Genomic DNA, 25,147 nt, shown 5'->3' with positions numbered 1-25,147 from the left:
GGATGTCCTTTTCTGTTATTTTAAGGAATACATGATCAAGTTCATTTGTTAAGAGGTGTGCAAGAGTGTGATTGCTCCTTGCAGTGGAATATGTACACATAAATATATTTTAATTAACATGGTTAAAAAAAGCAAAGCTTTTCAGGCATGTGAGAGAGCTCTTATTTTTAATTAATTGAAACAATGAAGTCCAGGCAGTCGTGAGTACAGTTTAGAAGTACTTTGCATATAAGGGTTGTTCCACAAATTCAGTATAACTTGTTACAACCTGGCTCAAGATTGTAACAAACAATGGGAAACCACACACTGAGTAAAGGAATAACAAAATTAATTTATACCATAAATAAACACTCACAAAAATAATCAGATGAGACATGGTCAGTAAATTAGGTGTCAACTGCCAAAGCCACAACAACACAACCAAAGGTATGCACAGAGAGAGGAATAAACACTTCTAGCCTATCTATGGCTAACAGGGTTGACATGTTATGCTCGACCTGCTCAGTTTTCCACCACAAAACACAGAAAATGAACAAAAAAAAGTAGATCCAGCGCACCTGCGTTTACTCTGTGATTTGACTATTAGACCTTCAATGTTTCTTTTAAAAGCAATTCAAAAGGAATAGTTTCACCAAATTAAAACGAGAGCTCAGTTTACATAACAGGGTTGACCTTAAAATGAGGGACATATGCAAATGAATCACTACTCACATGAAATAAAGAATGACTTTGTGAAAGCAACAAAATAACTAGGGCTTGGAGAAACTTGGAGAAATGTTGGGATTAAGTGTCAAAATGCTGAATTTGAGGCCTCCCGAGTGGCGCAGTTGTCTAAGGCACTGCATCGCAGTGCTTGAGGCGTCACTACAGAGCCGGGTTCGATCCCGGGCTGTGTCGCAGCCGACCACGACCGGGAGACCCATGAGGCGACGCACAATTGGCCCAGCGTCGTCTAGGTTAGGGGAGGGTTTAGCCGGACGTGATGTCCTTGTCCTATCGCGCTCTAGCGACTCCTGTGGCGGTCGCCAGTTGTGCGGTGTTTCCTCTGACACATTGGTGCGGTGTGTCAAGAAGCAGGGTCATGTTTCGGCGGACGCATGGCTCTTGACCTTCGCCTCTCCCGAGTCCGTACGGGAGTTGTAGCAATGAGACAAGACTACCAATTGGAAATCACTAAATTGGGGAGAAAAATGGGTAAAAAGTACACAAAACAATATAGATATATTTGATGAATTTTGGCACTTTAGCAAGCCTTTATCCATATTAAACATCTGATTTATTGAAGTCTCCATGTGGTCTATATTAAAGGCCACTTCATTTAATATAACATCCTTTTAAAATTCAATATTGGTGCAACATTTCTGACTAAAATATCAAAAGGGTACTCATTTCGTGGAACGACCCAGAACAGCTGAACCATTTTCCTCATTATAAGTGACTACAAAATCGTATCTATTTACAAGGTGAAGAACAGCTTTCTGCATCCCTTTTGTTGTTCACATTACATATGCATAAACAAAATATTACCCTGTCCCACAAGTAGTGTAGAATGACATTCCTTATTACAAACAGCTGGACTCAAAGCCCCAAAATCTCATGCGTGTATATAAAACGATAACGTAGGACTACATATACAGTTTCAGTTGTGCTTTCAAATCTATTGCAAACGTCATCCTTTTTGTGTGGTATCTTCGGTACTCGGCTCGGGAGCTTACACACATTTTCCTGGGCACCACCTGAAGAGGGCAGATTAGTTTGGGAAGGGAGTGCACATCTGAAGGGAGAGGGACAACATAGGATCAGGGGGAAAAAATGGCTGCATCTCAATAGTGTAATGCTGCACTTTTGTGATTGCATGTGTTACACAGTGGCACAGTCACATAGTAAATAAAAAAAATGCATGAATTATCCCGACCCTCGCCATGAAAGATTTGGAAATAAAGCGGTACAGCTGATTTGCCAGGACCTTACATTCTAATTTTAGCCCAGGGCTGTCTTGTCTTCTCAAATGTTCACATCTTTTCCACATTTTGTTGTTTTATGATGATTAGATGTGTGTTGTCTCATCTCTGAGTGTGGCTGGCGCTGTCTGTCTCTAACCTACCACACTGTGGGTCATGCTCCTCTGCCCAGGTGTTGCTGATGCATGCCAGATCTTTCTACTCCCGGATAATTATTTTACGTATCAGCTAACCACATATGTTATAGCAATCTGGTGCCGGGTGGCACAGTTGATGTAGCATGCAACCATTGGTTGATGCATGGAACGGCTGAGCAGGGGAACGCGACCACTGTGTGTGGCTACTGCTGGCTGACTAACATACAACAGTGTCTCTACTCTGTGTGTGGCTGGTGCTGTCTGGCTAAAACCTACCACAGTGTCGCTAATCTGTGTGTGTGGCAGGTGCTGTCTGGCTGTTAACCTACCACATTTTCAATCTCATCAGGGTTAATAATCCTGGTCAGCTCTCCATACACTTCGGAACTCATGGGCAGCATGGCGTCCTGTAGTCTGGAGGGGTGGCTGAGGAGAAACAGAACCCAACAAACAGTTACATAACCAGGAGAAAATATGATATCTGAGTGAGAGTGACAATCAATCAATGGGTGCCCCCCGGTCGGTAATTCAACCATGTTTACTACCAGTGAAATATTTGGCTAGACTAATTTACCGATCTAAAACATGTTAGCTGACATGGGTGAGTGACTGTCAGTGACTGACATAACAAGAGACGTACACTTTTCATTTGACCTTTTCTTGTACTTTGGGCTGTGTGTGTCGTCTGTCCTTGCTGTCTCTGCCTTGCCGGTTCCCCTCTTTCCACTGGGATTCTCTGCCTCTAACCCTATTACAGGGGCTGAGTCACTGACTTACTGGTGTTCTTCCATGCCGTCCATGGGAGGGGTGCGTCACTTGAGTGGGTTGAGTCACTGACGTGGTCTTCCTGTCTGGGTTGGCGCCCCCCCCTTGGGTTGTGCCATGGCGGAGATCTTTGTGGGCTATACTCGGCCTTGTCTTCGGACGGTAAGTTGGTGGTTGTAGACATCCCTCTAGTGGTGTGGGGGCTGTGCTTTGGCAAAGTGGGTGGGGCTATATCCTGCCTGTTTGGCCCTGTCCGGGGGTATCATCGGATGGGGCCACAGTGTCTTCTGATCCCTCCTGTCTCAGCCTCCAGTATTTATGCTGCAGTAGTTTATGTGTCGGGGGGCTAGGGTCAGTCTGTTACATCTGGAGTATTCTCTTGTCTTATCCGGTGTCCTGTGTGAATTTAAATATGCTCTCTCTAATTCTCTCTTTCTCTCTTTCTTTCTTTCTCTCGGAGGACCTGAGCCCTAGGACCATGCCTCGGGACTACCTAGCATGATGACTCCTTGCTGTCCCCAGTCCACCTGGCCATGCTCCAGTTTCAACTGTTCTGCCTGCGGCTACGGAACCCTGACCTGTTCACCGGACGTGCTTGTTGCACCCTCGACAACTACTCTGATTATTATTATTTGACCATGCTGGTCATTTATGAACATTTTAACATCTTGACCATATTCTGTTATAATATCCACCCGGCACAGCCAGAAGAGGACTGGCCACCCCTCATAGCCTGGTTCCTCTCTAGGTTTCTTCCTAGGTTTTTGGCCTTTCTAGGGAGTTTTTCCTAGGGAGTTTTTCCTAGCCACCGTGCTTCTTTCACATGCATTGCTTGCTGTTTGGGGTTTTAGGCTGGGTTTCTGTACAGCACTTTGAGATTTCAGCTGATATACGAAGGGCTATATAAATAAATTTGATTTGATCTGTTGGGTGTATCTTAAATCAATGAAAACGATATAAAAACAGTAAAAGGTGTTTCATAACAAGAATCAGACTTACACTTCAGACACAGAGATGAGCTCCGTCTGAATGTAGCCAGCCTCAGAGGCACTCTCCAACTCCATTGGCTCAGCAGCTGAGAAGGTCAAAGGTTATAGACGTCTAGAGGTTATCATCAGAACCAAACACAGGTGGCAGGTGGCCCCTAAATTGGGGAGCACGGATTCATAGTAATGGCTGGAATGGAGTAAATAGAATGGTATCAAACACATCACACACTCCATTCCAGACATTATTTTGAGCCTTCCTCCCCTCACCAACCTCCTGTGGCAAGGCATTACCAGTGGTCAGTATTTCAAATGGGGGAAAAGGGTGTGGCACAACAAAATAAGAAAAGTATGCTATGCAGTATATATTGTGTATAATAGCTTAGACTGGAATTGAAGTCTTCAACACCATTTGTACCTTTTTCAACTACTCAATCTTTCCTCAACACACATACATTTCTAACAGCTTGTTAGTTACCTTCTGTGGGGCGGCTGTAGTAGCGTGTGAAGGCACTGTCTTTGGGGATGTTGGGGTAGAGGTAGAGCAGAGGGTTCTCAGGGATGTTCTCAGCAGCCATCACCTTGTAGTTGCGGAGGATGTCAGGAAAAGAGACGGCGGCCAGCTCCTTCTTAGTGTAGGGCTCCACCGCGTGGAAATGGACGTCTATATGTTCATAGATATACAGTTGAAGTCGGAAGTTTACATACACCTTAGCCAAATACATTTAAACTCCAGTTTTTCACAATTCCTGACATTTAATCCTAGTAAAAATTGCCTGTCTTAGGTCAGTTAGGATCACCACTTTATCTTAAGAATGTGACATTTTCAGAATAATAGTAGAGAGAATGATTTATTTCAGCATTTATTTCTTTCATCACATTCCCAGTGGGTCAGAAGTTGACATACACTCAATTAGTATTTGGTAGCATTGCCTTTAAATTGTTTAACTTGGGTCAAACGATTCGGGTAGCCTTCCACAAGCTTCCCACAATATGTTGGGTGAATTTTGGCCCATTACTCCTGACAGAGCTGGTGTAACTGAGTCAGGTTTGTAGGCCTCCTTGCTCGCACACACTTTTTCAGTTCTGCCCACAAATGTTATTTTGGATTGAGGTCAGGGCTTTGCGATGGCCACTCCAATACCTTGACTTTGTTGTCCTTAGGCCATTTTGCCTCAACTTTGGAAGTATGCTTGGGGTCATTGTCCATTTGGAAGACCCATTTGCGACCAAGCATTAACTTCCTGACTGATGTCTTGAGATGTAGCTTCAATATATCCACCAAATTGTCCTTCTCATGATGCCATCTATTTTGTGAAGTGCACCAGTCCCTCCTGCAGCAAAGCACCCCCACAACATAATGCTGCCACCCCCATGCTTCACGGTTGGGATGGTGTTCTTCGGCTTGCAAGCCTCCCCCTTTTTCTTCCAAACATAACAATCGTCATTATGGCCAAAAAGTTCTATTTTTGTTTCATCAGACCAGAGGGGGAAAAAAAGTACAATCGTTGTCCCCATGTGCTATTGCAAACCGTAGTCTGGCTTTTTTAATGGCGGTTTTGGAGCAGTGGCTTCTTCCTTGCTGAGCGGCCTTTCAGGTTATGTCGATATAGGACTTGTTTTACTATGGATATAGATACTTTTGTACCTGTTTCCTCCAGCATCGTCACAAGGTCTTTTGCTGTTGTTCTGTGATTGATTTGCACTTTTCGCACCAAAGTATGTTCATATCTAGGAGACAGAACGCGTCTCCTTCCTGAGCGGCATGACGGCTGCGTGGTCCCATGGTGTTTATACTTGCGTACTATTGGTTGTGCAGATGAACGTGGTACCTTCAGGCGTTTGGAAATTGCTCCCAAGGATGAACCAGACTTGTGGAGGTCCACCATTTTTTTGGCTGATTTCTTTTGATTTTCCCATGATGTCAAGCAAAGAGGCACTGAGTTTGAAGGTAGGCCTTGAAATACATCCACAGGTACACCTCCAATTGACTCAAATGATGTCAATTAGCCTATCAGAAGCATCTAAAGCCATGACATTTTCGGGAATTTTCTAAGCTGTTTAAAGGCACAGTCAATTTAGTGTATGTAAACTTCTGACCCACTGGAATTGTGATACAGTGAATTAAAAGTGAAATAATCTGTCTGTAAACAATTGTTGGAAAAATTACTTGTGTCATGCACAAAAGTATAGTTTGTTAAAACAAAAAATTTGTGGAGTGGTTGAAAAACGAGTTTTAATGACTCCAACCTAAGTGTATGTAAACTTCCGACTTCAACTGTACATAAATGCACACACACACACAATGTGATATGAGAATGTGTTCTCAGTCAGCTTACCTGGTAAAATAATACAAACAGAAACACATATACCTGAGACAGATGTAGAGACACATACTCATAATGTGTAAAAACAATTAAAATATAAATATTTTTGTCTGTCCATTGGTATGTACACTGAGTATATATACCACACATTAGGAACACCTTCCTCATATTGAGTTGCACCCTCTCCCCACACTTTTGCCCCCAGAACAGCCTCAATTCGTCGAGGCATGGACTTTACAAGGTGTCGAAAGTGTTCCACAAGGATGCTGGCCCATGCTGACTCCAATGCTTCCCACAGTTGTGTCAAGTTGGCTGGATATCCTTTGGGTGGTGGACCATTCTTGATACACACGGGAAACTGTTGAGCGTGAAAATCCCAGCAGTGTTGCAGTTCTTGACTCAAACCGATGCACCTGGCACCTACTACTATACCCCATTCAAAGGCACTTAAATATGTTGTCTTGCCCATTCACCCTCTGAATGGCACACATACACAATCCACGTCCCAATTCTCTCAAGGCTTAAAAATCCTTCTTTAACCCATCTCCTCCCCTTCATCTACAGCTACAAAGCTACAAACACACATGCACACAAAAAAAAACACACCGTTATTGGAGCCCTCCACCCAGGTGAAGGTAATGGCTCCCTCTCGGCTGCTCTCGCTGAAGCGCAGCAGGAAAGTTCCAGGCTCCTTGTCCTTCAGCAGGGCCTTCTCTCTCTCCTTACTAACAAAGCCCATGATACACCTATAGACCATAGAGATGTAGTGGATTATAGCACAATAAAGTCACTTTTCAAAAAAGTAATGTAAACCTAGTCTTCAGAAAGGCATACTGAAGTAATGTGAGTTGGAGAGATGTTTTCCCCATCATTCCACAGACACAGCAGGTGTCTCTTGATCAGGTCCAGTATTCCCTCGATCCACAGCCAGAAGGGAAAGCTCTTCTCATTCACATTCTGCTCAGGTAAAGACACACTCAATACACAACCCATAGTAAACACACACGGGTTGGCTAAAACACTAAACTTCCAGTGAGATGCTCACCTTGCAGAACTTGGTCCAGGGGATGAGCCCATTAGGGTTTCCCGCTGCTTCTCGACCTGTCACAGGAGTTTCATATTATTATTGGTTCACTTTAATGGAATGACCTTAAGCAACATTTGCATTGTTAGCCTTTATCTGGGATTAGTTGGCCAAATGAGTTGGTCAACTTGACTCCCTTGCCAGATATGTGTGTAGAGAAAAACTAATAGCTACCTCACACACTGTATGTATGACCCACCTTTTATAACCAACTAGCGCACCTTAATATCACAGATGGGTTTGCTGTGGCTGTTCCTCTCAAATTACTGCATTTGATTATTATTATAATTTTTTTTTTTATGATTTAAGCTTATTTAACTAGGCAAGTCAGTTAAGAACACATTCTTATTTACAATGTTATGTATTGCTCATCATTGTTGTCGGCTGTTTACTTATTTATTTGTTGTCTCATCACATTATTTTACAAAAAAAAACGGAAACGTAGCTAACACATCAGTATTTATTGTTTCGACGGGTCTTTTTAGTGGTATGGGGTTCCAGTATGGCGTCGCTGGTCGCATTGATTGACAGATCATCCCTGAAGTTGTTTTATTACGTAAAAGTTCTTTCACATTATGACGTTGGCTGAGTTACCGTATAAAATGCGATAGCCTTATCTCTTTGGTAATCACTTGGTTAAGTTTTACGTGATGAGAACATAAGCTCCAGTCATAGACTTTAACCATGGAGGATAATAAGGATAATAAGGTAAGCCTATGAATGGTTAACAGAGAAGGCCTATGCAGTGGTGTAGGAACCGATGCACCGTCTTTTTTTTAAATGCAGCGGCAGGGACCACAGGGTATACAGGACATCCCGCAAGTAGTGGCAGCTGGGTGGCGGTGTGGGCCAACGTTAATGTCCCGCTAATATAATCATTTTAAATATTGTAAAAAAAAAAAGTATGCATTATAATAACCTATGGGACTTGTTATAAATAAAATATGATCCTTGCAAAGATAACAGCAGTAGGCTACTTATCATAATTTTACCTAAATTATTATAATAATAGGTGACTCCATAACGCATTAATTACGAATCTTGATATCAGGCAATAGGATCTATGTGTATTTATAGCGAAAACCTGTACTGTGTAGTCATTTTGTTAGTTATTTAGCAGTCTTATGGCTTGGCGATTGAAGCTGTTCAGGAGCCTGTTGGTATAATTGTGTAATTACACCAAGCCCCCTCGTGCCTTATTGTGTAATTATAAACCAGGCAGTTTGGGTCCTGGATGCTTATTGGCTGAAACAGCATTTCAGCCATGTGTATATACGACAATATACCACGGTTATGATGCAAAAAGACTTGTTACTGTTCTATTTATGTTGGTAACCAGTTTTTATTAGCAATATGGCACCTCAGTGTTTGTGGTATATGGCCAATATACCACAGCTAAGGGCTGTATCCAAGCAGTTTTGCCTAAGAACAGCGCTTAGCCATAGTATATTGGCCACTATAAACTGGGTGGTTCGAGCCCTGAATGCTGATTGGCTGAAAGCTGTGGTATATCAGAGCGTATACCACGGGTATGACAAAACATTTATTTTTTACTCTTCTAATTAAGTTGGTAACCAGTTTATAATAACTCTGCGTTGTGTCGTGCGTAAGAACAGCTCTTAGCTGTGGTATATTGGCCATATCCATGAGCATTTAAAAAATGGTCTAATTTGTTCCAATCAGAGTTTAAACGAAGATGATCCACATGATCATCAAAGTTTGGAAGGTCAAGTCCAGAAAATGAAGAAAGATATCCTGAGTTTAAACTATCCAGAAGATAGTGAAGTGAAGGATCCCCTGCCTCAGATCGAGCTGAAGGCTGTGACAAGGAGAAAAGTTAAGGTGAGACAATAGATTGAGGAGAGAAAGGGAAATCTGGGGTCTTACCTGTCCACACTCCAAACCTGTCCAATATGCCATACAACATGCTGTTGTGAGGTTGGAGGGTAAATTGTCCTTACAACAGACTTCCATAATAATATTCAATCACCAATCGTTTACCCTAGCTCTTCTCAAAGGCCTGTATAGCAACGGCAACATACAGTATGTCACTGACTGTATTGTCTTTTTAGACAAAGAGGAGGACCGGTGCCAACAGGTCCACAGTTGAACAGAGCACTGATACTGATGCAGCTGAGAGAGATTTTGTTGATTATCAGAATGATGAAGATGAGGAAGAGGTGAAGAAGGATCCCCTGCCTCAGATGGAGCAGGATGCCGTGAAGAGAAATAAAGTCAAGGTAAGGGAATAGATTGAGCAGAGATGTGGATATTTGTGATATCTTTCATGTCTATAACCTGACCCTACAGCATGTTGTTCTGAGGAAGGTAAATTGCCCATACAATACCCTTTTATTTCCTAATAGTAAATCTAGGGCTGACCCCATTTGGTCGATTGTTTGGTCGATAGGCTATTGGTTGACTGGGATTTCTTAAGTCGAGCAGTCACAAAAGTTTTTTTTCTTCATGGTGCACATGGACACCTGTCTAATTCGCGCCTGTCACAGTTGACTAATCCATTGCCGAGGCCACAGTGATGGCACAGTCCATCACGCTAAGACGTGATACTGAAATTGTATATGGTTATATTATGTAAAAATAATGGTGCAACACTAATCAATCAAATATTATTTTATAACAAATGTGCTTTCTCCCGCGTTGGATACGGTCGCTGTCCGTGGTTCTGAAACATAATCTTCAGTGCGCCGTAGAATTGGGGCCCTTCCCTATGTTGCTATGTGCATAATAGCAAAGTTAACCAGCATATTGGGATTGAGAACAATGCTGCAGAGGCAGCAGCAGCAGCAGAGACGGGGAAACAGCCCTTGCCTTAGCCTAATTGTCTAAGAAGATTGAGGAGAGAAGAAAACACAACTTAATTAGGTCTATAATCAATAGCCTAATTGTTAAATGTGCCTGGCTTTGTAAATCATCCATATATATATTACCAGTCAAAAGGGTTTTTCTTTATTTTTACTATTTTCTACATTGTAGAATAGTAGTGAAGACATCAAAACTATGAAATAACACATATGGAATCATGTAGGTACCAAAAAAGTGTTAAACAAATCAAAATCTACTTTATATTTGAGATTCTTCAAAGTAGTCACTCTTTGCCTTGATGACAGCTTTGCACACTCTTGGCATTCTCTCAACCAGCCTCATGTGGTAGTCACCTGGGATGCATTTCATTAATTAACAGGTGTGCCTTGTTAAAAGTTAAGTAAAGGAAGTTCTTTCCTTCTTAATGCGTTTGAGCCAACCAGTTGTGTTGTGACAAGGTAGGGTTGGTATACAGAAGATAGCCCTATTTGGTAAAAGGCCAAGTCCATATTATGGCAAGAACAGCTCAAATAAGCAAAGAGAAACAACAGTCCGTCACTACTATAAGACATGAAGGTCAGTCAATCCGGAAAATGTCAAGAACTTTGAACGTTTCATCAAGTGCAAAAACCATCAAGTCGCAAAAACCATCAAGCGCTATGATGAAACTGGCTCTCATGAGGACCGCCACAGGAAAGGAAGACCCAGAGTTACCTCGGCTGCAGAGGATACGTTCATTAGAGTTAACTGCACCTCACATTGCAGCCTAAATAAATGCTTCACAGAGTTCAAGTAACAGACACATCTCAACATCAACTGTTCAGAGGAGACTGCGTGAATCAGGCCTTCATGGTCAAATTGCTGCGAAGAAAGCACTACTAAAGGACACCAATAAAAAGAAGAGACTTGCATGGGCCAAGAAACACGAGCAATGGACATTAGACCCGTGGAAATCTGTCCTTTGGTCTGATGAGTCCAAATCTGAGATTTTTGGTTCCAAGAATGTCTTTGTGAGAGTAGGTGAACAAATGATCTCCGCATATGTGGTTCCCACCATGAAGCATCGAGGAGGTGTGATGGTGTGGGGGTGCTTTGCTGGTGACACTGTCTGTGATTTGTTTAGAATTCAAGGCACACTTAACCAGCATGGCTACCATAGTATCCTGCAGTGATACGCCATCCCATCTGGTTTGCGCTTAGTGGGACTATAATTTATTTTTCAACAGGACAATTACCCAACACACCTCTAGGCTGTGTAAGGGCTATTTGACCAAGAAGGCGAGTGATGGAGTGCTGCATCAGATGACCTGACATCCACAATCACCCAACCTCAACCCAATTGAGATGTTTTGGGATGAATTGGACCGCAGAGTGAAGGAAAAGCAGCCAACAAGTTCTCAGCATATGTGGGAAGTCCTTCAAGACTATTGGAAAAGCATTCCAGGTGAAGCTGGTTGAGAGAATTCCAAGAGTGTACAAAGCTGCTGTCAAGGCTTTGAAGAATCTCAAATATAAAATATAAAATATATTTTGATTTGTTTAACACTTTTTTAGTACCTACATGATTCCATATGTGTTATTTCATAGTTTTGATGTCTTCACTACTATTCTACAATGTAGAAAATAGTAAAAATAAAGAAAAAGCCTTGAATGAGTAGGTGTGTCCAAACTTTTGATATATATATACAGATATAAGACAGATATAGCTTCTGTTGCCTGTTTGAGTATTTGTTTAATAGCCTACTGATTCTGTGAGCACCAAGCCTCATGCACCGGCAAAATGTTGAATTAAGCAATTTCACAGATTTGGCTGTTTTTAATCTTTGCTATGCTGTAATAAAGGCTTTACAATTTTTTGGTCGTTAGAACAGACTGGTATTGCTTAGAATTTATTTAGTGTTGTTTACACTGTTCCAAATGGTCAGAAAAAACAATATTGTAATCTAACAGCAAATGTTTGGCACACATAATACTCTGTCAGCGCTTGCTCCTATACCCTCCTTGTTCTTGACCACCAGTAGTTTCCACAACTAAGTCAAATGTCTTCCACAGATCTGAATTTCCCTTTCCCTCCTAAGCAACCAGTAAACATTCACCCGTTTGGCGTTTATTTTTCACATCCTCCGCATCCATTTTGCTGTCGATATTACTGTGTTCGGAGTTTGTTATAACCAATTTATTGATTTGATTATGATAGGCTATAGGTCAGGCCCTAATTGTCACATGCATGCGATGCTTACATGTTTCACATAAAGAGAGCAAGGCTGAGGAAATAGGTAATGCTTTTTGTAAACAAGTTAGGGATTTCGGTAACAGAACTTTTCATTCAGAAACGAGGAAGAAACGAAATGGCTGAAATGATCTTGCATCTTCAGCATGGACAGCAGAATAAACACTTGCTGTTATGCGGTGCCTTTTCACTGCAGTAGGGAGGAGAGCGAGACAACGTGCGCCTGTCACACAGGCACTCGCTGTCATTTATTTTAATACAGTGTCACCATCGGGCTCTTTCTTGAGTCATTTGTGTGTCTTAATTATTTAATCAAACAGTGTGCTTAAAGCATCAGACAAGCTCAGTGCCTATGTAAGTGATTGTATTCAAACACATAGGGTGTGTCTGATATGGAAAAATACATTTTAACATTAGAACAGGATGACTCTCGGTCGACAAAGTTTTTTTTTGTCGGGGACAGCCCTACAATCAATCTTACCCTTGCTCTACTCAAAGGGCTGTATTGGAATGGCTTCATACAGTATCTACGTGTATATCATTGACTGTATTGTCTTTTTAGACCAAGAGGACCAAGAGAAACAAAGTGGAGCAGATCACTGATACAGATGCAGGTCATAAATGAAACTCTAATTTCACTGAATGTAATCCTTTTGCATGTAAATGTGATTTAGTATGGGCATCTATTGAGCAGAGGACTAATAGCAGAGTGCACATGTTATCCTTTCTTGGGTACTTAACTTCACAAAGTACACAAAGTTGGCTAACCTCAGAAGGTTACATGTTTTCTGACTTCTTTACCTTGGTGAATGCTGCTTTGGACACAGGTCCCTCTACATCTGTGGAATTCTCTAGGATGGCAATTCAGCGGACATTTCACCAGGGACAATCTAATGAAAAGATCCTAAGTGAGTGTGTCTCCAGGGCCTGTCAGACCAGGGCTCTTGACCTCCCGCCAATCAATCCGGATGCTTTCAACCCGATTATCATCCGGTTTCTGGAAAAACTTACTGAGGAGTATGTCCAAACTTCTATTGTAGTATTTGAATACAATGTCATCTGGAGGATTTTATAAATTGTATGTGTGTTGGTGTGCTTTTTGGTGCTAAAAACATCTAATTATCTCCTATAGGCAATGGAGGCAGTTAAGCATTGGCAGGATGGACCCTGTAAGTCCCTTAACCTTGAAAATTATTCATAGATATATTAATAGATGTTTCAAGAAAATTAGATACAAGCCATTTATCTGTCTACAGTATCATCCACATTATCACAAACAGTTACATTCAAAGAGCTTTTTAGTAGCCTACTGCTTTTCATGCTTTCCAATATATGCCACTTTCATGATTCTCATGAACATATGTGAGATTGTTGGTATCTCTTCGAGGAGCTTGGTTTCAGAGCCCGGCTATGAGTAATCTACTTACACTGTTTTCGGTCCTACAGGTGATGAGGGCACTGCTTGCAGAGATGTGCCTGGAGATTGTGCGGTTTGTATCTGAGGCCATCCTGGAGGTCATCATCCCTGCAATTTTCCGTTTTGTACGCATATACAGCCATGTGTCTCCAGTATCCGGCAAGTCTCTGACAGAATTAGAGACATCTTCTAGCACAAACCTGAAGGTTCGCAAGAGTGGCAGCAGAAAATCCTCAAGGTCTTGCGCGGCCAAATCAAGCTCCTCTCGTAATGGGTATGTTCAGTCATTCCTAAAGAAACCGGTTTCACCTAACTATTCATAACCCATATTGTGAAAATATGTTTTGTTATCTGTATAACAGTTTACTCTTAATGACTGATTACTGAATTATGCATTAATGTGACTACAGTGTCTACTATCGAATATGGAATGCTGTATTGTTTGCTTTGTATTCTCAAAGGTCTCAGACAGTGTTGCCAAAGACTCAGGGAGATGGTGAGTCTATATCATCTGAGCCACTCAGTGACTTTTTTGGGATCACTGAGGACAGTCTCCTCACTAGTGTCCAGGATTCCTTCAAAGAGTCGCTGAACAATGTCCTCTGTATCCAAAGAGAGGGCCAGGTAGACACTCAAAGTCTATCCCGGGTTATTGTTGGAGAAGTGTCAAAGAAGGTCAATTCCATAATCTCTGTGGCCATTCAAACTCCAATCTCTGGGCGAATGTCCCCTGTCATTTTTGCCAGTGGTGGTGTCTCCAGCACCAAGGTGGTTGAGGAGATGGTGTCTGGCGTTTCCAACATACTTCAGATGTTCATTAATGGGCAGAGTGTTGAGCAGAGTGTTGTTTTCAGAGAGGATGGTGTTGAGGTGGATATGACACATTTAACAGGACAGGTCATGACAGCCCTCAGTGGCACTGTTTTGAACTTCAGCAATAAGGAGGAAAATGAACCCGACAAGAGGGAACTGCTTTGTGTTGTTGCTGACCATATGAAGATGCTTGAATCTTGTAAAAGTTCTGAGGAGATGCTAAAACAAGGAGAGAGCAACCTCAATATCAAAGGTGCCAAATCTAGTCTTCATCTGTCAACACAAAGTATGGACAGACTACTCACTGAGGAGTTTCAGACCAAGGCCACCGAATCGATCCGGGAGATCGTTAAAAGATTCAGGGGTTGTACATCATGTTGTTCTGGCACTACATCATCTAGTCCAATTCCTAGGATAGGTGAGATCGGAGACCTTATGATCGACCATGAGGCCTCTGAGTTGGTAAGTACCTTTGTTTCAGACATGGACAATCTTACCCAGGCTATCAGGGCATCCTGCTCTCCTGCACAGAGTGAGCAGATCCTTCTTGAAAACCATCAGAGTAAGATCTGGTCTTACACTGTTGGTTGTTACTACAACACGAAAAATACGCTGAAGAGGCTTTTTACCTGTCCAGAAAAAGGGTATCTCTCAAGTACATTTGTGGAGAGCACAAAAGATTCTTTCACAATGGTTCCAACTTTGTACCTGGACGTCGGTCATTCCAGTAATGGTGAGGCTGACACATCGGACTCCATTTCTTGTAAACCACTTTTAATAACCCCCTCATCCATGAATGAACAAAAAGGACAAAGTGAGACCCCAAAACCTCTCTTGGCTCTCAAAAAGTATTTGCAAGACCAAGTCCTCCTTGACACCACAAAAGCGATTGCCAGCCAGGTTCTAGTCTTGTATAAGACTGAGGTGATGGAGAAGTTGTCATCTTCTGCTGGAGAGTGTGATTCTGAAGAGTCTCTGGAGGCCACTCTATTTGTGGATGGCATCATGTCTGACTTGAATGACTTCACCAGTTCTTGTTCTGCTTCACCATCTGAGTTGTTAGACAGTGAACAATGTCTCTCCGATCTCACTTTTCCACTTGGTCTGCAGGACAGCACCACCAACAGTGAATCTACCCAGAGTCTTCCAGTTATAAATATGAAGAAACTCTCCAGTATGTCTTTCCAGACAAAGGCTAGAAAGGCAGTGAGTGAAGCTCTGAGATCTGTCAACCCCTTTACAACCAGCTTACAGGGAGACTCTGAAGCATCTACATTACTGGACACTTTTGTAACAGATGTGGATACTATTGTTCAGTCCATGCAGACACATGAATCTGAAATTCTCAGAATTTCAAAAGGGAGCACCCTTTCTGCTGCTCGTATTATATATCATAGATTTCGACAAATGCTGAGGCGGTTTCTCACTCCCTGCCAAGACTCTGTAAAGGTCATCGATGGTGTTACACCAATACATGATGAGACTCTCAAACAGGCTTCCAGTGAAAGTTTAGATTCTCAGGTGACTTGTAATAGTGATTCTCTTGAAATCCAAGCGGACTTTCAAACCTGTACCAAGGAGGTCATTAGTCAGATCCTCACTGTGTATCACTCTGAGGAATCAATGGAGGAATGCCTCTCTAGCCTAAAAGGAGATACAGAAGACCTGTCCAAGTTTTTGGATGCCGTTGTTTCTCAGATTGACGTCCTTGCCGCCTCCAAATCATATTTATCTGTTGATGACTATGCTGTCAATACACAGGACAATTTGCATGGTGAGATCAACAATGATGAAGAGGAAGCATCCTCTAGAAGTCTTAAATCCACAGCCTTTGACAAACTATGTACTGAGGAGTTTCAAACTAAAGCCTCACATATGGCTGGTGGGATCCTTCAATCAGGGTTGATTGGCATTGTAAATGCCAGCCTTGATGGTAGAAGTGCAGACATTTGTGCAGAGTCCAGTAATGATGGTGACGATAGAGATCTCAAAATCCTTCAGAAGAGTGGAACTCCATCTTTATTCACCTCTTCTCTGCACACCAATTCTGCAGCATCCAACATCGTCATAAATATCACTAAAGACCTTAATAGCTTCACCCAGATGACTAAAATGTCTGATGCTTCAGTGTCTGGCCAGTTAGAGAGATCCCTGTCAGCTTCAACCCTTCCTGTCAGTGTTCACAATGGGGCCAATGTGAAAGGAAAGATAATTTGGCCAGGCACTGTTAACCTGTTCAACAATGTGTTCACCAAGGTCAAGGATTTTTTTGCCCAGCAACAACCGGTCCTCCTAGACAATGTGGTTGAGGCCCCCAAACATGTCGAATCCGTATGCAGAACAGCTACTTCTACACAAATGACTTACAGTGAACATGAAGGCAGCCAGGCCAGCATGGTAAATTATTCCAAAGCCTTAATTAGTCAGACTCTGATGACAATCCAGAGGAGAGTGTCTATGTCAGAGAGGATGAGCACCTCAGAGAAAGGCCTCTTGACTCGTTCCATTGTGGGCTCCATGTTGGAGGATGTTGACATGGTGAGAACTGATGGACACGAGATACATCGGCCATCCTCCTCAAAGTCCTCCCTGTCCATCACCTCTGCCATGACCAGAGGGTCCCAGAGTGATTTTACAAATTCTCTTCCAGGCACTCCAGTCCCCAATGAGTGGCCTGTTGAAAGCTATTGTCCTATCATTAGGAGTTCGGTCATTGATATGAGTGACTCCTCAACTCATTCACAAGGGTCAACAAATTACACAAGGCAAACCATCTCTGCCATAGTTGACACTGTTATGGAGGTCATTCCAAGAGAAGATACAGAACACATAGCCACTGCAGATGATGTCACTTCTTTGACAAGAAGACTTGCGAGACTCAGCCCCAGGGATGGTCTTCAGAACTTCTCACATGAGCTCACTGACAAAGTTTATGAGCTCATAAAAAGTCACAACACCCCCCAGGCTCTTTTTGTGCCAGCTGGCAAGAGCGTGTCTGACTCTATTCTTTTGAAGCTGAAGACAGGATTGAATGCTTCTGAAGAATCCAGGGAGTTTCCATCTGACCTTGTGTACTCCTTTGCTAAGGAGTCAATAAAACGTCTGCTACAGCAGATTGTCCCCTGGCTTCCTCCACCATCACAAGGATCAGATTTCTGCCAAACTATCGTCTCTGATGGTTCTCTGCAGGACACAAGTCGGCTTATCCCGAGCTGTTCTGCCATCTCCATTAGTTCCTCACAGGTTTACTCTGACACAAAGAGCCTTTTCACCAATATAATGGTCAATCAGGTCATGGATACCTGTTCTGTGGCCTCCAATTCATCAGAAGAATTATCAGAGTTGATGAACATAATCAATGGGTTGTCCCCAACTGATGCTGGAACACTTGACTCTGACAGACCGGCTCTTATGACCACTAGCCGTCAGTCTAGTGCCAAATCATTGCCTGGACCCTCTCTGTCTGGCAGCAGCACACACAACGGTGGAACTGTGGATATTCAAGTTTTAGGAGAGGTGGAATCCAAGATGGACAACAAAGATCTGGAGATGTCTAGTGTCTCTGTGCATCCATCAACTCCATCAGCCATGGACTCTGATACATATACATCATTTGACTCCACTAGCAATGACTACACCTCTTTGGTACTTTTACTGATTGTTAGATTGCTGTCAATGATCCCTACCCCTATCACATTACTGGAATCCTCTGACATTGGTGAAACATCAAGAGTTCTCACAAAGAGGATTCTGTCTGAGTTCTGTGGCACCTCAGGCCTTGAACCAACTCAAGCCTACCCCCAGAATCTGAAAATCAAAAAGATTTTCAAGGCTGTCTACAAGGGGCTTCTTCAAGAATTCGGGTCAGAGAAGATGCTCCAGGTTGCAATGAAGTCAACGGATTATGCATTTGACGATGCCCTGGTCAAATCATTAACTAGGGAACTACTAACTAAATGCAATGAGGCTAACTCTTCACCTCCCTCCATGACCCAGTTGCCATCACACAATGCACTTGGCAATGACGAGGTAGGTAATTCTAGTCTTCCAACAACTGGTAAAAAGGAAAAGAAGAGAGGAAGATTCAGCGCTCTCTGTGGACTCAACCTAAAGGTACATATGTCATCAAAATACAAATTATAAAGATTATTTTTATTAAATACGTACAGTATGATGGTAAACACTGATACCTTTTGTGTGGAATTTCTCCTACTGTACAAATGACTGTTTGTTACCCAGTGTACAAAGAAGGTCAACAAGAAGAACCACTGCACTCCAACACCTTCCCAGAACCAGACCCCTGCCGTCAGTGAAACAGGTAAGTCAATACACTCAAATGTGTACTGAACAAAAATATAAACGCAACATACAACAATTTAAAAGATTTTACTGAGTTACAGTTCATATAAGGAAATCAGTCAATTGAAATACGTTCATTAGGCCCTTATCTATGGATATCACATGACTGCTACCTGCCGCACTACATTTGTAAATTATGTAGAATATTACAATTTAAATAATAATAATGCAATACTAATTCTTCAGACTAACTAGGGTCAGTTAAAGAAAATGTTATGTTTACATTTTTTCCCCCCAGCAATTGTCAATGATCAAGACTCCTGCCAAACAGAGAGTGTATGCTCCACCAAGAAGAAACCAAGGAAGCGTTCGCTCATTTCCAGGATGTTTTCAGCTATAGGCAAAGCCTTGTCCAGCCCCTTTACTTCCTGCTATAAAAGGAAGACCACCTAATCTATATTTCAAAATAAATATTTTAAATAAACATAATTGCATTAATTCCTCATGTTGAGTGTTTTTCATTATATAATATTGGATGATATAACGTGTAGAAGTTGTATAGTTGACTATATTACTTTTACATTTAAGATACATAAAAAAAAAACATAAGAATAGTGTACACTTCTAGGTACAGTTGAAGTCTGATGTTTACATACACCTTAGCCAAATACAGTTAAACTCAGTTTTTCACAATTCCTGACATTTAATCCTAGTAAAAATTCCCTGTCTTAGGTTAGTTAGGATCACCACTTTATTTTAAGAATGTGAAATGTCAGAATAATAGTAGAGAGAGAGAGAATAGTAGAGAACAGCTCCAAAAATTACTAAAGGACAGGACGCAGCCCGGCAACCCTAATGCCTAAAACACGCAGTGTAAATAGGAAAATGCAATATACCCCTACGTGCCCAAAAGACATGACACACAAACAATCCCACACAAATCCCCAAACGAAACAGACAAATTAAATACCCCACTAATTGACTAACACAAAACAGGTGCAGACCTAAACAGACATAACCAAAAGACAGAAACCTAGATCGGTGGCAGCTAGTAGGCCGGCGACGACGACCACCGAGCACCGCCCAACCGGGGAGAGGCGCCAACTTCTGTGGACGTTGTGACAAGAAAATGATTTATATCAGCTTTTATTTCTTTCATCACGTTCCCAGTGAGTCAGAAGTTTACATACACTCAATTAGTATATGGTAGCATTGCCTTTAAATTGTTTAACTTGGGTCAAATGTTTCGGGTAGCCTTCCACAAGCTTCTCAAAATAAATTGACTGCATTTTGGCCCATTCCTCCTGACAGAGCTGGTGTAACTGAGTCAGGTTTGTAGGCCTCCTTGCTCGCACATGCTTTTTCAGTTCTGCCCACAGATTTTCTATAGGATTGAGGTCAGGGCTTTGTGATGGCCACTCCAATACCTTGACTTTGTTGTCCTTAAGTCATTTTGCCACAACTTTGGAAGTATGCTTGGGGTCATTGTCCATTTGGAATACCCACTTGTGACCAAGCTTTAACTTCCTGACTAATGTCTTGAGATGTTGCTTCAATTTAAAAAACTTCTTACGACAACCCGATCCCGTCACCGGGACTGAGTTTGACAATAGCCAGTGAAAAATCAGAGTGCCAGATTCAAAACCACAAATCTAATAATTTCAATTTCTCAAACATAGGACTATTTTACACCATTTTATAGATACACTTCTCCTGAATCGAACCACGTTGTCCGATTTCAAAAAGGCTTTACAGCGAAAGCAAAACATTAGATTATGTTAGGAGAGTACATAAACATAAATAACCACACAGCCATTTTCCAAGCAACTAGATGCATCACAAATACCCAAAACACAGCTAAATGAAGCACTAACCTTTGACGATCTTCATCAGATGACACTCCTAGGACATCATGTTACACAATACATGCATTTTATGTTCGATAAAGTTCATATTTATATCTAAAAACAGCATTTTACATTGGCGCGTGACGTTCAGAAAATATTTTCCCTCAAATACTGCCGGTGAATAAGCAGTACAATTTACAAAAATACTCGTCATAAACGTTGATAAAATATTAAACTGTCATTCAAAGAATTATAGATGACCATGTCCTTTATGCTAACGCTGTGAAAGATTTCAAAATAACTTTACTGGGAAAGCACAGTTTGCAATAATCTGAGTACTGCGCTCAGAAAAATACACTACGCAATACAGATAGCCGCCATTTTGGAGTCATCTAAAATATTAAACAGCATTAGAAATATTCACTTACCTTTGATGATCTTCATCAGAAGGCACTTCCAGGAATCCCAGGTCCACAACAAATGTTGTTTTGTTCGATAAACTCCATAATTTATGTCAAAATAGCTCCTTGTTGTTCGCGCGTTCAGTTCAGCTACTCCAAATGTAGGAAGTGCGCCGAAAATTTCACGACGGAAAGTCAAAAAAAGTTATATTTACGTTCGTTCAAACATGTCAAACGTTGTAAAACATGAATCTTTAGGGCCTTTAGAACGTGAAAATTCAGTAATATTCCAACCGGACGAAACCAGTGTCTTGAAAAACGTTTTGGAACAGAGCTACCTCTCGCGTGAATGCGCGCCAATGAACTGATGTCCTTCCCTGGGTCACCAACTTCCCAGCCTTCTTGTTCAGTCTCTGTTCATCATAGACGCCTCAAACAACTTTCTAAAGACTGTTGACATCTAGTGGAAGCCTTAGGAAGTGCACAATGATTACTGAGTCACTGAGTGTTTGATAGGAAATTACTTTCGTCAGGTTTTTGCCTGCCATATGAGTTCTGTTAAACTCACAGACATAATTCAAACAGTTTTAGAAACTTCAGAGTGCTTTCTATCCAAATCTACTAATAATATGCATATCCTAGCTTCTGAGTTTGAGTAGTAGGCAGTTTAATATGGGCATGTATTTCATCCGAACGTGAAAATACTGCCCCCTACCAATATGAGGATATCAACATAATTTCCCCCCCTCATGATGCCATCTATTTTGTGAAGTGCACCAGTCCCTCCTGCAGCAAAGCACTCCCACAACATGATGCTGCCACCCCTGTGCTTAAAGGTTGGGATGGTGTTCTTCGGCTTGCAAGCATCCCCCTTTTTCCTCCAAACATAACGATGGTCATTATGGCCAAACAGTTCTATTTTTGTTTCATCAGACCAGAGGACATTTCTCCAAAAAGTGCAATCCTTGTCCCCATGTGCTATTGCAAACTGTAGTCTGGCAGAACAAGATCCGGATCCTTAGCATTGAGAAAGAGGTTTCTGGAGGGGCGAGGGTTTTGAAATAAGACACAGACTGGTGAGGAAACTTCAAACTTATTTCCCTATTCACTTTTCCTATTGTAAACAAGTGAAATAGATCAACGGTGCATGTGAAGGAGGCATACAAGGTAATGTGGATGGAGAAGGAAATGCATTGCTTTACAATGACCATCAGGGTGTACCCTTTCCATGCATACTAAATGTCTGCACTTTGTGACTTGACCTACATTGCAAACTCCTTGAATATGACCATAGCGCGTGATTTATAGCCTTTATGGGGGTAGGTGGTGGGGGTGGGAGATTCTTATGACATTGCCAGCAATAAGATTTGAGTTATACATATTTTTAAAGACGAGGGCTGTAGCTCCTCCCCAAACTCGCCGTACTCGGTACCGGGTCCAAAACAACCGTTCAGAGTTGAAAAGGTTTTAACTCAAATGAACTCAACTGAAACTAAGTTGTTCAGCCTTTCTTAGTTTTCTTGGCTAACAGAAGATTTTGTGATGGCACTTTATGTTACGATATTGTTTGCACTGGTATTCACCTGGTATTCATTTACTAGAACATTATGTGGTATCAATAGGTCCTTTCTGTTACTTACTTTCAACACAATTGGTAACTACGTATCTGGTTGGTACTAAAACGGTAGCTACCAGTTTTAATAAATCCTAAACAGTTTGTAACGATCAGTAATTTAAAGTCAACTTTTTGGTTATTATTATGTAATTACCATTTTACCATATAATTTCCAAAGAAATACCGGGTCATTTCTATACAATAAAAAAGTTTGAAAACATTTCTGTGACTAGGCTTGACTCTTCAGGTCACAGTTCAACCTGAGCTGGTAACGGAGAGAGGTGAAGGGGTGAGTGATTTGGGAGGGGTCTTGTGTGGAATGCAGAGCACCCTTTCACCCCTGAGATCAGAGTAAATGGAACTAATCAGAAGAGACCCCCAGAATGCATTGTGGTTGACCTGTGTGAGCTTGGTCTGTATGCTTGTGCTTCAGCCTCCCGAGTGGTGCCCTCAGGCTGTACCACACCATGTGCACTCTCACTCTCTTTGAGAAGCAGTCACTACCTCTCTCAGTCACTACCTCTCTCAATCTCTCATTGATTTGAAGTCTTTTTTTTTAGATGGGGATTGGGGGTGAAGATTCAGGAGATAGCAGAAAAGAGACACACAGTGGGGGCTTTATCCACAGCAAAAATCTCAGAGATGGAATTGGGTGTGAGATTCACTGCAGTATTACTCAGTGCTGTTTCATCCAGAACGGTTCGATCCAAATCTGACTGATATTTTATACAACATCCCCTCGTCTTGCACCAACATGTATCTAGACGTGAAGATGTGAGCACAACACCACTGTGTTAATTTGATCAAAGATGTGGAAAGATTATTTAAAGACATCATGACAACATTGGAATATAGAGCAGAGCCATTTTCTGTAGGAACAGAGCTGACATGATTTCTTATTCTACATGTCAGAGTGGCATATTTGTTCTACACAATATATCCTACCTGAAAGTTTCACAATGTTGTGCCCTGCTGAATGCAGCCCAGTGATGGTTAAGAGGTGTAGGTGAGTGTTTCATGTGGTCCTCCCGGACCTCTCTGCTCTACTGCTATCTCATTTCGTATATGTTATTTTCTGGTCTAGCTAGTTCTGTTCTGCTCCCGAGTTGTGTGCAACTGATCTGCTAAATGCCGTGCTCTACTCTATTCTACTGTGTTCAGTTCTGCTCTATGCAACTTAGGTCTATGCTGAGTTTTGCCCTGCTTCATTCTGTTCTGATTGGTGTTGTACTGTGATGTGGAGCTCCTTTATATTCTGTTCTGGGCAGTTGTGTCTCTGCATTGGAAAGCATTGTGCAGCCTATCAAAATGCATCAGATATTTTATTCTTCACAACTGTTCTTCCCAAAGTAAAACATTTCTAAACTGGTGATAACTCCATATTGTCATTAATTGAGAAATGTATTAATTGATTTGTTTTTACTGGTTTGTTGTGGATGTGAAGCAAGGGTTTTTATGCTTTTGATTCCCCAGCACTGTTTACTGTTTTTGTTTTTAATTCACTATTTTCATTAGCTCCAGTACAGTTGATATATAAAGCATCTAATTCCAGTCCAAACGGAGGTTCACATAATTATGTCTTTGAAGCTTTTGAGCTCTACCCACAATACCACCACCAACATCCAATTGGAAAAACACGAGACAATTTACTCCAGGCAATGTCACTATCCCTTGAGTAATGTTTCAGCATCCTCTAGTGGTTAATTGTCAGATTAGATTAGAGAAGGTTACTGCAGACTAATAACTTTGCAATACAGCAAGGCCCTCAATTTAGACTGCTTTCCCTCCCATAAAACGCACACGTAGTCTGTTAAAGCATGGGAACTTCAAGTAAATGTATTGTGAATGGACCAAAAGAGAATACGCTCAAATTGTATTCCATCACTCTATTTCTATGCTAGTGCCATAGTGTTACACCCAATATATTCATCTCTACCTTTATTTAGCCAATCAACTCTTTAAAAACCAACTGCCAGAATCCAACCATAGTATTTGGTCTGTAATCGATACTGGTAGCTCCTCAAACATGACTGGGTGCTCCTTAAAATAGAAAACATTGCCTAACGAGGCTGGCAATATCCCCTGCTTAGACATTATAATGGGGTAATAAGAACTGTCAAGACTAACAATGAACTACAACTGCATTCTTAGCAGTATTCCTTTCAGCTCTACTTAGTGATGGCAATATATTAGTTTTTAGTTATTTAGTTTCCTAGTTATTGCTGACTTCATGAGTGGCTCGCTGTAGCATTTTACTTCATGTTATTACAGTAAACGAGAAATCCCTCAATCTGCCATATATTTTTCAGGTTCACATAAATAAAGTAATACTGCCATTGCCTTGGGGTTTTGTTAGAAGTTTATTGGTATCCAGAAGTCCTGATTTGATGGGTTTGACTCTGCTTCTCCTTTAGCTGGCACATGTCCCCCACACACCCCCTG

General features: G+C 41.6%; 2 protein-coding genes across 4 annotated transcripts in view; one reads left to right on the top strand and one right to left on the bottom strand.

The window, feature by feature from the left end:
• The window catches only part of LOC115156133 (uncharacterized), an 80,008-nt gene extending 60,668 nt beyond the window's left edge, over positions 1-19,340 (top strand). Inside the window, exons 1-10 of one of the 3 annotated variants that reach the window (XM_029703448.1) lie at positions 7,422-7,968; positions 8,944-9,102; positions 9,333-9,500; positions 12,876-12,927; positions 13,141-13,330; positions 13,446-13,482; positions 13,760-14,004; positions 14,192-18,656; positions 18,783-18,861; positions 19,141-19,340. In XM_029703448.1, the coding sequence (XP_029559308.1) occupies positions 7,945-7,968; positions 8,944-9,102; positions 9,333-9,500; positions 12,876-12,927; positions 13,141-13,330; positions 13,446-13,482; positions 13,760-14,004; positions 14,192-18,656; positions 18,783-18,861; positions 19,141-19,295 (5,574 nt within the window). In that variant the 5' untranslated portion in view covers positions 7,422-7,944 and the 3' untranslated portion in view covers positions 19,296-19,340. Of the gene's footprint in view, positions 1-7,421; positions 7,969-8,943; positions 9,103-9,332; positions 9,501-12,875; positions 12,928-13,140; positions 13,331-13,445; positions 13,483-13,759; positions 14,005-14,191; positions 18,657-18,782; positions 18,862-19,140 lie in introns of those variants that run through there. The other 2 variants (XM_029703447.1, XM_029703449.1) reach the window with 2 other exon arrangements.
• On the bottom strand, positions 1,254-7,299 carry LOC115156139 (signal transducer and activator of transcription 1). Its single transcript, XM_029703458.1, has 6 exons — positions 7,222-7,299; positions 6,783-6,922; positions 4,328-4,513; positions 3,863-3,938; positions 2,428-2,524; positions 1,254-1,774 (listed from the first exon to the last, which is right to left on the bottom strand). The coding sequence occupies exons 1-6, from the start codon at positions 7,251-7,253 to the stop codon at positions 1,751-1,753; spliced, it is 555 nt and encodes a 184-aa protein (XP_029559318.1). The 5' UTR covers positions 7,254-7,299; the 3' UTR covers positions 1,254-1,750.
• Positions 19,341-25,147: the final 5,807 nt, after the last annotated feature.

This window comes from Salmo trutta, chromosome 20, assembly GCF_901001165.1.
Source record: "Salmo trutta chromosome 20, fSalTru1.1, whole genome shotgun sequence".
NCBI classification, from domain to species: Eukaryota; Metazoa; Chordata; class Actinopteri; order Salmoniformes; family Salmonidae; genus Salmo; species Salmo trutta.
The sequence above is the reverse complement of the archived record's forward strand: the minus strand, read 5'-3'. Positions and strand labels throughout refer to the sequence as shown.